The 13883-nt window shown below is 43.4% G+C and overlaps 1 protein-coding gene and 1 pseudogene across 1 annotated transcript; one reads left to right on the top strand and one right to left on the bottom strand.

Annotated features, from left to right (window-relative positions):
* Window positions 1–860: 860 nt before the first annotated feature.
* On the bottom strand, window positions 861–8091 carry LOC108528161 (3 beta-hydroxysteroid dehydrogenase/Delta 5-->4-isomerase type 1-like). Its single transcript, XM_017869850.1, is given in 4 exon segments — window positions 861–1191; window positions 1194–1736; window positions 3959–4123; window positions 7947–8091. Coding segments are annotated over 4 exon segments (1107 nt in total). The 3' UTR covers window positions 861–937.
* A 3962-nt stretch (window positions 8092–12053) lies between these two features.
* Window positions 12054–12676, top strand: LOC108528018 (glyceraldehyde-3-phosphate dehydrogenase pseudogene; annotated as a pseudogene).
* Window positions 12677–13883: the final 1207 nt, after the last annotated feature.

Raw genomic sequence — 13883 nt, 5'->3', positions numbered from 1 at the left:
AGGCATGCAAGCCCTTCCAGATGCCCCTCAGGGAATTTCCTGAGTTCTAGAGAATCCCCTGCATGGGATTGTGCAAGAAGGAGGTAACCCAAGTAAGCTAGGGCTCTCCCAAGGATTGGCACCCCATGCTCCAATGCTCTGCCATACCACTGACAAGGCCAGTTCAGGCTGTTTGATTTGGTGGAAACATAGGGACTTTCTTGGCCAATTTCCTGATAGCAGACCTAGCCACTAATCAGTTGACTATGAACAAATTTCTTCACCAATAAAATGGAAATAGTCACTGCGCCTCGGGTTTCTGATGAGTATTAAATCAGGTAATATATGTCATATGTAGCTCATGTTGTACATGTCTGAAATAAGGTAGAGCTTATTCAGCCTTCAACCACCCTTCCTGACCCTCCCACTACTCTCCCCACCCCCCAATCCCGGTTTCATGCTACTCTTCTAAGTTGGAGATGGTGATACCTGGAAATGAAAGGGAAAGGAGGAAAGTATGTATTAACAGAAACCATATCTCCCTCCAGGTTAAGCATTAAAACATTTATTGCTTGTTTCATTGAACTGTGTGAAGAAACAGGAGATTTAAAAGAAAAGAAATCCTTTCTCATTTAGGAGGAGAAATGGAGTTCTGGTAGTTAAAAGAGACCCTCAAGATAAAAGAGACCACAATTGTTCAGAATCAGCCACTGAGATTTGGAAAAAGCAAATCACATTGTCTGTCCTCTGCTATACGATTAGGACAGAAAGCTTCTGGTTGGGCCAGGGAATGGGCAGGTTTTAATGACATGAGGAAGACAATAAATTGGGCATTGTGTGAAAGGGAGGCAGCAGGACCTGGACTTTTGCCCTTGTCACCTTCTGTATGAAGCCAGGAGGGTGGAGCTTGATGACATCTCCTAACAATACCCACAGGCACATCTCTGTCATCCTTAAATCACTGAGTCTTGGACTTCAGGGTCTCCTTGTGCCGGTCCACAAGGGAACCAACCCACTCCACGGTTTTCTGCTTGGCTTCCTCCCAGCTGTAGAGCGGCTCATATGCCAGATCTCGCTGAGCCTTCTTGTAAGAGAAGGTGAACACGCTATTTGACAATTTCACTGTGTGACGATTGAAGGGCGGTCAATAGGTGCAAATTGGTCTGAGCAGGAAGCTCACTATTTCCAGCAGGAAACCAATCCAGTACCTTGATTCCATCTGGAATCAAGGCGGAGGCTGAACTCTTTGCTCAGGATGTAATTAAGGTTATCATATCTTTGGTGAGATGTGTCATCTGAGATGTAGTAGAACTGCCCTGGGACACTTAGGGCCTTCTTGGGGTCCCGCAGGGCCTTCAAGGCCAGAATGTGAGCCCAGGCCATGTTGCCAATATAGACTGGGTTGACTGCGGAGAATTTGCCAACACTTGACAGGATCCCATTGTTGTTCAGGGCCTCATTTATATTGGCAGTAAGAAATGGGCTTCCTTCTCCATAGATATACATGGGTCTTAAGGCACAAGTGTAAAAGGTATCACCATTTTTCAGAGTCCTTCCATTAGCTGCCAGCACAGCCTTCTCAGCGAGCTTTTTGCTGTGTGGATATGGAGCAGACCATGTGTTTTCCAGACAGTCTCGTTCATGGGCATTCTCGATGATTTCCTTGTAGGAGTTGGGCCCGGCTACCTCTAGGGCACTGGGGTAGATGAAGACTGGCACACTATCTTGGACACAGGCCTCCAACAGGAGCTGAGTACCTGCCCACAAAGAGCATGCTGTCAGTGTCAGGAAATATCCCTAAGGGGGGCCAACCACATACACAGATCCATGTGCCCCACTCCTCACTCCCAAGTGCAGTGGTTGTAACAGACTCGGGATACATTCTTCTGTGGCTCTGACTAACACGGGGCCACGCTACAACCACAGGAAAAACACAAAGATGAAAAGAAACTGACATGTGGGTTCTGGAGAGCAAGAATTTTTAGACTTTTGGGTTTCATGTATGTGTGTGTGTGTGTGTTTGTGTGTGTGTGTACCTTAATTTTGGAAAATGACCTCGGGTTGTCACTTTTTGTTTTGCCACGTAGACATTGAATAATTATGATTTTTCATCAATACCATTAAAGACAGATCATTTAAAATCTAAAAATACTCTGAGTGTATGGATAGTCCCAGTTCTTAGGCACAAAAGGGTAGTGGAAGAATTCACATGATACACACACAAATACATAGTATGCAGGCAATATACACTCTTCAATATACATGAAATTGTTAATATTTTTCTCATTTTGTTGAGTACTAATAAAACTTTGTCACAAGGACCATCTCTGGACATGGAGCAAACAGTGGGTTGTGGGAACATGCTGGAGACCCACACTTTTTTCCTGATTGTGTGTTCCCTGGGAAAGAGGCTCCCAATTTAAAGTCTCTGTGCAATTTGAATTTCTGGAGAGGCAGTCTCAGGTTTTCAAAAATTAATCCAATGAGGGAGAAAATTTGGAGTTAGTTTGCCTTGAAGGGGGAATTGATCAACATTGTGAAGTATTTTCTAAGCTTGGGAGTGATAATGGTTTTAGGAAACAGATGTCTCTAACACTTCCCCTGTCATTTCATATCCCCTGTTGTATGGAGCTGAGGAGAGCAGGAATTAAAATAAAAAAACTGGTTACTCTTAGCATCCTTCTTTCACTGTAGAGGTACTTAGAGGTATGGGTAAGTAGCAACTGGAAAGGGTTTTTTTTTTTTTTTTTTGAGATGACACTGGTGACTCAAAAGCAATTAGTTGCTTTAGAAAAGGAGTTTGAGGCTGGGTGCGGTGGCTCATGCCTGTAATCCCAGCACTTTGGGAGGCAGAGGTGGGTGGATCACCTGAGATCAGGAATTCAAGACCAGCCTGGCCAACATGGTGAAACCCCATCTCTACTAAAAATACAAAAAAAAAAAATTAGCTTGGTGGGGTGGTGGGCACCTGTAATCTCAGCTACATTGGGAAGCTGAGGCAGGAGAATCACTTGAACCTGGGAGGCGGAGGTTGCAGTGAGCCGAGATCACGCCACTGCACTCCAGCCTGGCTGACAAGACTGAAACTCTGTCAAAAAAAAAAAAGAAAAGAAAGAAAAGGAGTTTGAGTAGACTGAATGTGGAGGGCCAGGCCGGGGGTTGGGGTGCTGTAGTGCTGAAGAGGCTCTGGAGATCAGAGAGTGAGAGTGCATTAGAAGATTCCTTAAGGAAATGTGTCTGAATTTAAAGTAGGTTGGAAAGTGACAATTCAGAAAGACCACCAAGCATTTAAGGGATGAGGATTGAATGAGGGTGCACTTTGGGCACCTGGCTGGAAACAGCTATGTAATAGCAGACCCTGTGGTGAGCTGAACAGATTGCATTCTGGTACACTGGAAAACTCTCATTGTTAAAAAAAATATTGTGGGAAGGCATGTGCTGGATAATTCTGTCCTGACAGGCCTCTGTGAACCAGCTTTGCTAGTTCTCTCGAGAGTGAGGACTTCTTCTTTGAGGTGGGCAGGAGGGCTCTGAATGTTCTCATCAGCCTGCACACAAGGTTCAAAATGATGACTATGGTGACACCTGGAAGGCCTGATTCTGGTCTGGGGAGCCAAGGGGTAACTGGATTTCAAGAGTTTGAAGTCGGAGATTAATTGACTTTTGACTGGGGCCACATTAGAAAGAGCTTCCACAGCCTTTGGAGTCACACACAGGAGTGAGTTTAAAGTCGAACTCTCCTACTTACTTACTCACCTGTGGGACTTTGGACAAGTTGCTTGTCTTTGCTCAGTCCTAGTTTTCTCATCTATGAAACTGAAAATAGCAGCCTTGAGTTCCCCCAGTTGGTAGTGATCAGCAAAGGCACTTGGCCCAGAGCACAGCAGGTGTTCAGTGGAGAGACTTCTCTTTCCTTCCTGCCCTTCTTTCTGATCCTCATTTCCCCACCTTAGTCCATCTCCTCCCCAGGCCACCGTACCGTTCACATTGACATTCATGATGGACTCTCTGTGAGGGACACCGAAGACATCAATGATACAGGAGGTGTGGATGACGACCAAGACATCCTGGCAGGCTCTCTTCAGAAATGGCTCATCCAGAATGTCTCCTTCCAGCACTGTCAGCTTGGTCTTGTTCTGGAGCTCTCTGTGAACACAGGTTAGGTCATAGGAATGATTTCTGGATCTGGTTGGGAAGTTTTCTGATAAAGGTGATGTTACGTAGGTGTTCAAGGACGGTTAGAGCGGGGTGTTAGAGTGGAGGGTGTACATTCCATGGAAAGAACAAGCAAACAAAGGCACAGAAATCAGCATGTGTCGCAGTTTACTAGGAAAGCAAACATCTGTTTCTACCATATCTCATTTCAGAAAAGTAATCTGAGCAGTGAGCTGTCAGGTGTGCCTAGAATATAAGCATTGCTAGAGTCATGGGAGACTCACCAAATTTCTTAAGGAGCCTAGGGTGATTGTGGAGAGTTGGGTATAAAAGGTAAAAAGTTAATTTAATTTTGTTGGTAATGAGGAATCACGTATGGAATCATGATTTTGGGTCTCCAGCATCATGTCAAAGAAAAATGCTTATTGATATTTGGAATAAAAAGAGAAACAGGCCAGGTGTGGTGGCTCATGCCTATTTCTTTTTGCATTGCAAATATAAATAAGCAATTTTTGGAACTTTGGGAGGCCAAGGTGGGTGGATAGCTTGAGCCTGGAGGGTCGAGACCAGCCTGGACCACCTGGGGAAACCCCATCTCTACTAAAAGTACAAAAATTAGCCCTGTGTGGTGGCATCTGTCTACAGTCTTTGCTACTCAGGAGGCTGAGGCAGAAAGATGGATGAAGGATGGATGCAGCCCAAGAGGTGAAGGTAGCAGTGAGCTGAGATCGCACCTCTGCACTCCAGCCTGGGGGGTGGAGCAAGACCCTTTCTCAAAAAAAAAAAAAAAAAAAAGAAAGAAAAGAAAAAGAAAAAAGAAAGAAAGAAAGAGAGAGAGAGAGAAACAGAGGCAGAGTTGTGGTATAGGAAGTTAACCTTGACTTGAGGATATAAAATGGACAGATACAGGTGACATGAGAAAGCCAGGTGATCAAGAGATTAATCAGAATGTCTGTGCCAATGTTTAGATGAGGACTGGAACCAGAGTCCAGCAGTAGAAGCAGAGGAGGGGAGAGATACACCAGGTATGAATGTCAGACCTTACCTTGAAGGTCCTGGTACCTATTGGATCTGGGCTGAGAGGAAAAGAAGATAAAATCACCCCTGTGGTTTCCTGCTTGGGCAACTGGGAGGAGAGTGGAGCCATTACTAGGAAATTGAGGATGGGCGTAAATGATGAATTTCATTGAAAAACTCTTATCAGATATCATCAAAAGCAGATAGCAACGCTGAAAATGGGTTAGCCACCGATGAACTAACATCCCAGATGTCTAGTGTCTAGCCAAGGGCAGTGGATATAACATCCATATCCTCAGGTTTCTCTGAAATCCACAGGAAGTGACGCTGCCAGTAAAGTTGTCACCCAGAATTAGCCCCAAAATGAACACCATGCTACATGGAGCTCAGATAAATACTCTACACTCATTTGTGCTTTATAATCTGCATACAGCCCACAGCTTGCTTCTTTCCTTTTACAGCTATCTTGTAAGGTAGGTATTTTGAGTCCCACTTTATTGGTGAGGAAACTGAGGCTCAGATAAGTTAAAGGACAGATCTAAGGTCAGGCCCACCTCACCTCAAGCCTTGTACTCTGTACCCCAGGTGCAGTACTAGCTGTTTAGAATCAACTCTTCTGAGAAAGAGTAGGAATAAGCCAGTTTAACTGAAATTGGCAACAAAGGCCAAATAATTGTAAGAGTGAAATTCAAGTGAAAAACTCAAGGCTGGAGGAATTCCTTCCTGGGGTACAGGCGGGACTATTTACTCTCCTAATGCCTGTGCCATGTTTTGTCTACTCCCAGCCCCTTCCCATAGTCAGGCACCTCCAAGAAGGGCCTGTAGTGGGAGGAGTCAGGGAAGAGGCTGCTGGGGAAAAGGTGGTAACAGCCTGAGAGTGGAATTTTCTCTGTTTGTATTTCCCCCTCTTCTCCCTTCTCTGCTGCCTTCCTCTGCTTCTCCTTTGCTGCCGACTTCAGACAGACTGGCTCAAAGAAATTGTTATTTCAAAGTGGAAGAAGTCCAAAGTGGGGAGAAAAGCACTGTTTGCAAACGAGTTTGCAGGGATCAAGAGGCACCAGGAAAGGGGACTTTGTTGATGGAAGCTATAGCTTCTTCCTTCTAGAAGCTGCTAGACTAACTACTGCTTAAGCACACAGATGCTACACTAGACTGTGTGTGTTCAAATCCAGCTTTACCATATTCTAGCTGTGGAACCTCGAACAAGTTAATTAACCTCTCTCTGACTGTCTCCTCGTCTATAAGAAAGGAGGATGATAAAAAACCGATCTCGTAGGGTTGTTATGAGGAGCAAATGAGTCGACACATGCAAAATGTTTAGCACAGTGCCTGACACAGAAAGAACGCTGAATAGATTCTCTGTTTTTATCTTCATGCAGGCCCCCACCCATTCATTATACCTTCTGAATTTTCACCATAGGTGAACGGTTCCCTTAGGCTGTGCATTATTTTTTTTCCGGTATCAGGTGTTACAGCGCAAATATTGGTGAGATATAAAGATTACAAACATTTAATATTGGTCATATGTTAATATTTGTTTATCAAAGACACCATTAAAACAGAAGGTGGAGGAAATGGGACTTTTGAAGAGGCCACTCTTCTCTGGGAGAGTGAAAGAAGAGTAGATTGTTGGGTGTGGTCTCTGAGTGCTGTCAAGTGGGAGCTTTTCTGTGGGCAGGGGAGGACCCTCTGGGCAGCCAGAGCACCCATGTAGACACACAGTCCCCCCAATCCCCTGGGTTGGGGAGGTGGACAGGGAATTGGTTTGGGGCACACAGAGAGGCAAAGAGAGAGACTGAAGACCCACTTTGCCAAGCATCAACCCAATGGCCAAGTGATGGAGCCTCTGGAAGGAAGCTCTGGCCTGAGCGCTGCTATACATTGGCAGATGGCATTGGTGAGTAACTTTATGTTTCTAGACCTTGATGGGTTCATTGTCCAGTTAGATGTGACCCATTTTGTACCTTCCTCATGGGGTTTTTTTGCACAAGGAGTTGCTACAGCAAATTCTGCCATCAATTTCTTTGGGGTATTGAGCAACAGACATAAATGTTTTTTGTTTTATTTTTTTTAAAAAAAGCCATTTATAAGAAATCTAAATGAGGCATGTCCAACCTCATACTGCCTCTTACTCTGACTCTGCTTTGTACTGTGCACTTGAGCACACTCTCTTCCTCTCACTGATGCCCTCTCTCTCTCCTATTCTCTCTCTTTCTCATTCATTCACTGACTTTCTCATTCTCTCTCCTCCTCATTTTTTTCTCTCTCTTTCTGACACACACACACACACCACACAAACACTTACACACTCATCTTTACCTTCGCTCCCTTTTATTTTCCCTTCACTAAAAATCCTAAGGAGGCTTCCAAACAAAACAAAGTCCAGCGCAGTCTAGAGAGGCAGGACCCACTGGTGAGGTCTTTAGGGTGATGGTGTCCTTTGTGAATGTTGCAAAACAATCGCCAAGACAAAAAGCTTCAGACATAAAAGAGTTATAGACAAGAAAGAGAACAGATGTGGGATTTTCTTAATAGAAGAAAAGAGGCCTGGAGGCTGAGGTGGCTGCCTCTCAAGTTCTGGGTCAGGGCCAGAATCCAGTCTCTGGACACCCCATTCAGTATATTTCACACTATGACATTTTATACTCTTTAATGTTTCCTTTTTAATGACTTTGGATGTGGGATTGGCCTAGATTTTGCTACAACTTTCCGTAACTTGCTAGACAAGGTCCACCTCCCCACACCCATGCAGGGTTTAAGCTGGAGCCACACAACTATGACTCAAGTTTACTTACTAGAAAATTCCTCCCTCAGTCTTGGTCTGAAGGCCTTGTCCAAGGCCCTGATCTCCTTCAGCTCTGTCTCCTCCACCAACAAGCAGATGATCCTCTGACCCAGAAACCCTCCTGCTCCTGTCACAAGGCAGCTCCAGCCCATCATGGCCAATCCAAGGTAGCAGGAAACACTCGCCAGGAAACAGAAGATGCTGGAGAGAAGATCTTACTATATGGTGACCCTAGAGAGGGCTAAAAAGGGAGATCAGATATTTATACACTCACACAGATGCCTTTTTACTTCCACCCAATTTTTTTTTTTTTTGCAAAAATTCCATATCCCACCATTGCCAGAAGTAGCTGCAAGAAAATGAAAAAGCTCTAACCATCAGTTAGATTATTAATAGCTGAACAGAGTAGTCAGGGTGCTGGTCGCTTCATCCTTTGAGGCAAGCCTAGAGCTTTGTGCAGTGTGGCTTCTGGCTCAGTCATTATCACCATGAACTCCTGCCACAAACTCATTGCTCTCTGCTCCTTCAGGATCCCTTTACTCAGAAGAACAGTGACCTTTAAGTTTTATCTCCCAGGAACAGAAAGAGAAGTTTAATCTCCCAGGAACAGAAAGAGAAAAAGAGAAATTCAAGGCTGCAATGTGATAAAGAGTCTTGGGTTTAGACTTAACAGGACACTGGTCAGTTGATACCAGCTCTCTGGGATCTGCAACCTGTGAAGTTAAAGTAGACTGGGAGAACTCTTCAAGTGCAATGTGAACTCTGACCTTGCGCAGTAAATACATTTGAGAGGAAATCCACATTTGCCCATTATCTCCTCTGTCAGACTATCATTTGAGATGTTACTCCTGTCTTGCAAGGTTTAGAAGTTTGCAATGTTGACAGCTCCAATCACTAAGTTTTATATGAGGTGACTTTCTCTCCTACCCAATATATCCAAAACCTCAATTGCAATTTTCCCCTGGAGAGCTTTGGATTCCTAGACAAAGAACATCACTGAAGGTAAGCTATCTAGTGATAACCGCTTAATTATATGGCCTGTACCACAAGAGTGGGGATTTCTGGTTGTATGACCCAATGACTCTTACCATAGATGTTTAAACTTATCCCGTATTTTTGGCTGCAAAACCATTCTCAGCAAATTCCTGAAATGAATATGCTGTGAATGCTTCTGTAGTCTATGCCTGACAACTGCCCAGTATCACTACCATAAGCTCCCCAAAACGCTTTCCTCTGTTTTAAAAAATCAAGGTGTAATTTATATGCATTAAAATGCCCAGATCTTAAGTGTTCAGTGCCAATGAACTTTGACAGTTATATAAGCCCATGTAAGTACCACTCAATGAAGATATAGACCATTTCCTTCCCTCCATAAAGGTGTTTTCCAGCTGTTCCCTATTATTTCCCTGCCCTCCGCCCAATCAATCTCAGAGGCAACTACTTTCTGATTTTTATTCCCACAGAATTCCCATTTTCTATTTCAATTTCCTATATTTTCATAATTTATTCTTCTAAGATCTCCATGGTTCTGGATATATGTTTAAATATAAAATCATTTTAAAATTTAGTTTTGTGCATGGTGTACAGAAAAATTAACTACTGATTTTCTCTATTGTTTGTTCATTTTTATATTTCATGATTTTCATTATTTTCGTAATTGGCTTACAGTTATTAAGTTTGGGTTTATTTTACTCTTCTTTTTCAGGGTTGTTATGATGAAAGCATAGATAATTGACTTTACTCCTTTGGTCATTTCCACTACAGGCATTTAAAGTTGCCAATCTCTCTCTAAGCACTGTGTCAGCTGCGTCTGACATTTTGAGGCACTGGGTCATCATCACTCAGTTAATGAACTTTTTCTTGTGAGTTCGCCTATGACCAAAGTGTTATTCAACATATGTTGCTTGCTTTCTACGATTGGGAGTCTTCTAGATATCTCATTGTTACGGATTTCTAATTAAATCCTATTGTGGCCAGAGCATATACTCTGCATGATTTTGGTCCTTGGATATATATTGAGACTTGTTTTATGGTCCAGCATACGGTCTATGTTGGTGAAAATGCCATAAGCCCTGGAAAATAATGCTTTCTGAAGTTGTTGGAAGTAATACTCTACAAATGATTTGGTTTGAAACTCCACCCTGGGTCTTGCCCTCCTCCCACATTGTAGACGTTCATCTAATACTTGGAACCTGACTACCACTGCTTCAAACCCACTTGCCTAGAAAGGTTGACCCTGTTCTGCAAGATGTAGCAGCTTGTTCTCTGAAGCTAGCAGAACTAGCTACAGGCCCTGGGTCTTGCTGAGACTTGTGGAGCACTATCTGAGGCCAACCAGGTGCATCACATGCCTTTGCCTGCTGTAGCAGATGCTGGAGTACACCTTAGGTAGCCCTCATCTCCTTCAGGACAGTATCGCTCATTCCCTCAGCTGTTGAGAGTTCTGGAGGCTGATAGATGTCAACCAGTGTCTCTCTTGGAGTCTCTGAGTGGAACCAATAAATATAAGCTTTCTTTAAACCAATAAATATCTCACTTTCTTTAGGAACATGAGAAATAAAACAAAGGGCAAGACTGATGTGAGCCAAACTACCAATTTTCCTTTATTTTTTAAACAACTTTACTGAGGCATAATTGATATATCATAACATTCACCTGTTTTAAGGCACAGTTCAATTATTTTTAGTAACATTTTAGAGTTGTGTGACCATCATCACAGTCCTGTTTTGGAACATTTCTATCATTCCTAAGGAATCCCTCATGCTCATCAGTTGCCAACCCTTATTCCAAACCCCCCAGCTCTAGAAAGCCCATAACTGGTTTTCTGACTCCACAGATTTGATTTTCTGGACACCATATAAATGGAATCATATAATATGTGGTCCTTTGTATCCATCTTCTTTCACTTAGCTTAATATACTTTTATGGTTCATCTATGTTGTAGCACGTATCAATATTTCGTTCCTTTTAGATGCCAAATCCCATTTAATTGTATGGATGGCTCCCATTAGTTTATTCACTTATCAGTTGATAGATATTCAATGTGCTTCTACTTTTTGGACTATTACGAATAAAACTGATATAAATATTCACATTCACATGTCATGTTGACGTACATTTTTATTTCTTTGTGGTAGACAGGTAGGAGTGACACTGCTAAATCATATGGTAAATGTATCTTTAATGTTTTAAGAAACTGCCAAATTGTTTTCTGGTGTGGCTGCCTGTCCCATCAACAATGCATGAGTATTTCAATTTTTCACATCATTGTTTTTTCACTTCCTCTAATTGTTACTGTCTTTCTTTTTTATTGTAGCATTCTAGTGGGTAAGAAGTGGTGTCACATTGTAGTTTTGATTTGCATTTCCCTGCTGACTGATGATGCTGACCATCTTTTCATGTGTTTCATTGGCCATTCTTATATCTTTTCGATGAAGTGCTATTCAAATATCTTCCCCATTTTAAAACTGGGTTATTCATCTGTTTGCTGTTTAATTGTAAGTGTATTTTATATTCTGGATACAAGTCTTTATCAAATACGTGATTTGAAATTGTTTTCTTAGTCTGTAGCTTATCTTTTCATTTTCTTATTGATGTCTTTCAAAATGCAAACATTTTAGCTTTGGTCATGTCTCATTTTAAACTTTTCCCTTTTACCAGGAAAAGTTGGGGTTTTGCCTAATTCAAGATCATGAATATGTTAATCTGTGTTTTCTTCTAAGATGTGCATAATTTAGCCCTTACATTTAGACCTATAATCCATTTTGAGGGAATTTTTGCTTATGTGTGAGTTAATGGCCTATATTCTTATGGTCACGTGATTTTGACAAAAGTAAATTCAATGAAGGAAAAGGATAGTCTTTTAAACAAGTGATACTGAGACAACTGAATTGTCTACATGCTCAGGGAATTTCAGCATGCTGTGTAAAGTGATGCCCATCTGAGCCATACCCTATTGGCATCAGAGTTTTTGAAGACTTTCTTGATATGATAACCATGTGTTAAATAATATGCTGTAGCTAGTTCTCTCTTCCTGTTCCACAGGCAGCCACATTGTCCTGTTTTGCTCCAACCACATCCCTGAGACAACCTGGTGAAGCTGAGGGCCTGAATAAACGGATTTGGCTGTATTGGGTGTCTGGTCACCAGGGCTACTTTTAACTCTGGTAAAGTGGATATTGTCGCCATCAATGACCCCTTAATTTAGCTCAACTACATGGCCTACATGTTCCAGTATGATTCCACCCATGGCAAATTCCATGGCACCATCAAGGCTGAGAATGGGAAGCTTGTCATCAATGGAAAGCTAGATCCTACCAAAATCAAATATGGCAATACTGTCACTGAGTACCTTGTGGAGTCCATCAGTGTCTTCACTACCATGGAGAAGTTGGGGCTCACTTCCAGAGGGGAGTCAAAAGGGCCATCATCTCTGCCCCCAGTGCTGATGTCCCCAGGTTTCTGATGGATGTGAACCATGAGAAATATGACAACAGGTTCAAGATCATCATCAATGACTCCTGTCCGACCAACTGCTGAGCACCCCTGTCCAAGGTCATCCATGACAATTTTGGTATCGTGGAAGGACTCGTGACCACAGTATACACCATCACTGCCACTCAGAAGACTTTGGATGGCACCTCTGGGAAGCTGTGGCATGACGGTCACGGGTCTCTCCAGAACATCATCCCTGCCTCTACTGGTGCTGCCAAGGCTGTGGGTGAGGTCATCCTTGCCTAAATGCAAGGACCCTATGAATCCCCTATGGGAATAAATCCTCTGGAAGCACTTTCCTTTCTTATGGCACTCTGCACATTTACTGTGCACAGCACCTAACATGTCTCATATTTTATCTCCCCAGCTGGACCACTAAACTGGGAGCAGAAATGGAAAATCGGAAGGAAGTATTAGGCCTGGGTCCAGCCTGCAGACTTGTTTTGTTAGTTTGCATGCTTTTCCCCCCACAAAGTTTAATTTATTAAAAAAATTATAGCCTATGATACACAGAAAATATGAGAATATGGCATAATAATGTGTATTTGGGACATATCACTAAGAATGAACAGATTTGCTGCTGACACCTGTCCACCCACTTTTTAAGGTGTAAAATACTACACACACAGTTTGAACACCACCCCATGCATCCCCCTCCTGCAACAGGTCTTCACACTGTTTTTTCCAATTTACAGTTAGTCATTAACATTTAGAAATCAAGAGATTTCACGTAAGAGTTGGCCTCTGGCCACTTTCCTGCCAGTTCTCACTAGGCCGTCGCGGGCTCCACGCCCCACCCCAGTCCTTGGACCCTGCCTATTGGGTCTGTGACTGACTCTTGCACCTGAGCTCCGTCATCTGCCCTCTGTACACGCTTCCTAGAAGATGGGGGCAGGGAGCTCCTCATGCCCCTCATCCTCCTCTACACCACTGCCCAGGCTGTGCTCCCTGCCTGGACCCAGGAATCCAAGTCTTCATTCAAGCCCCATGGGTTCCTGTGGCTTTTCCCAGTGACTTCAGCTTAGCTCCCTTCTCTGTACTCATATACACCTCGCCCTTAGGCCGGTGGCTGAGTACTTGCCTGAGGGTTCATTCATTCCCTTGCCAGGTACCCTGCAGAGCCACCTAGGTGGAGAAAAGGACCCAAAAGTCCCCACCAGGTCAGGTTTCCTTGTTCTTCCCTCTGAGCCTTTGACATCCCCGTGTGGTGCATCGCATGAGGTGCAGCGGAGCTTGGTGCAGGAGCTCTGCCCACCTGGCACCCTCAGGTATAAGAAGGGACGGCACATTTTGTTGGCTACAACACTCCAAGGCCTTTTTGCTTGTTCAGTTGAGACTGCTGGCCCATCCGATTCCCTCGTCTCTTTCTTTGAATACCCCTTGCTGCCTGTTGGAGATATGTCCTTTCCCTTCCCTTCCCTGTGAAAATTGCTCTGGTGGTTTTATAGGTGTG

This window comes from Rhinopithecus bieti, unplaced genomic scaffold (genome assembly GCF_001698545.2).
Source record: "Rhinopithecus bieti isolate Rb0 unplaced genomic scaffold, ASM169854v2 scaffold_3040, whole genome shotgun sequence".
In the NCBI taxonomy this organism is placed as follows: Eukaryota; Metazoa; Chordata; class Mammalia; order Primates; family Cercopithecidae; genus Rhinopithecus; species Rhinopithecus bieti.
The sequence above is the reverse complement of the archived record's forward strand: the minus strand, read 5'-3'. Positions and strand labels throughout refer to the sequence as shown.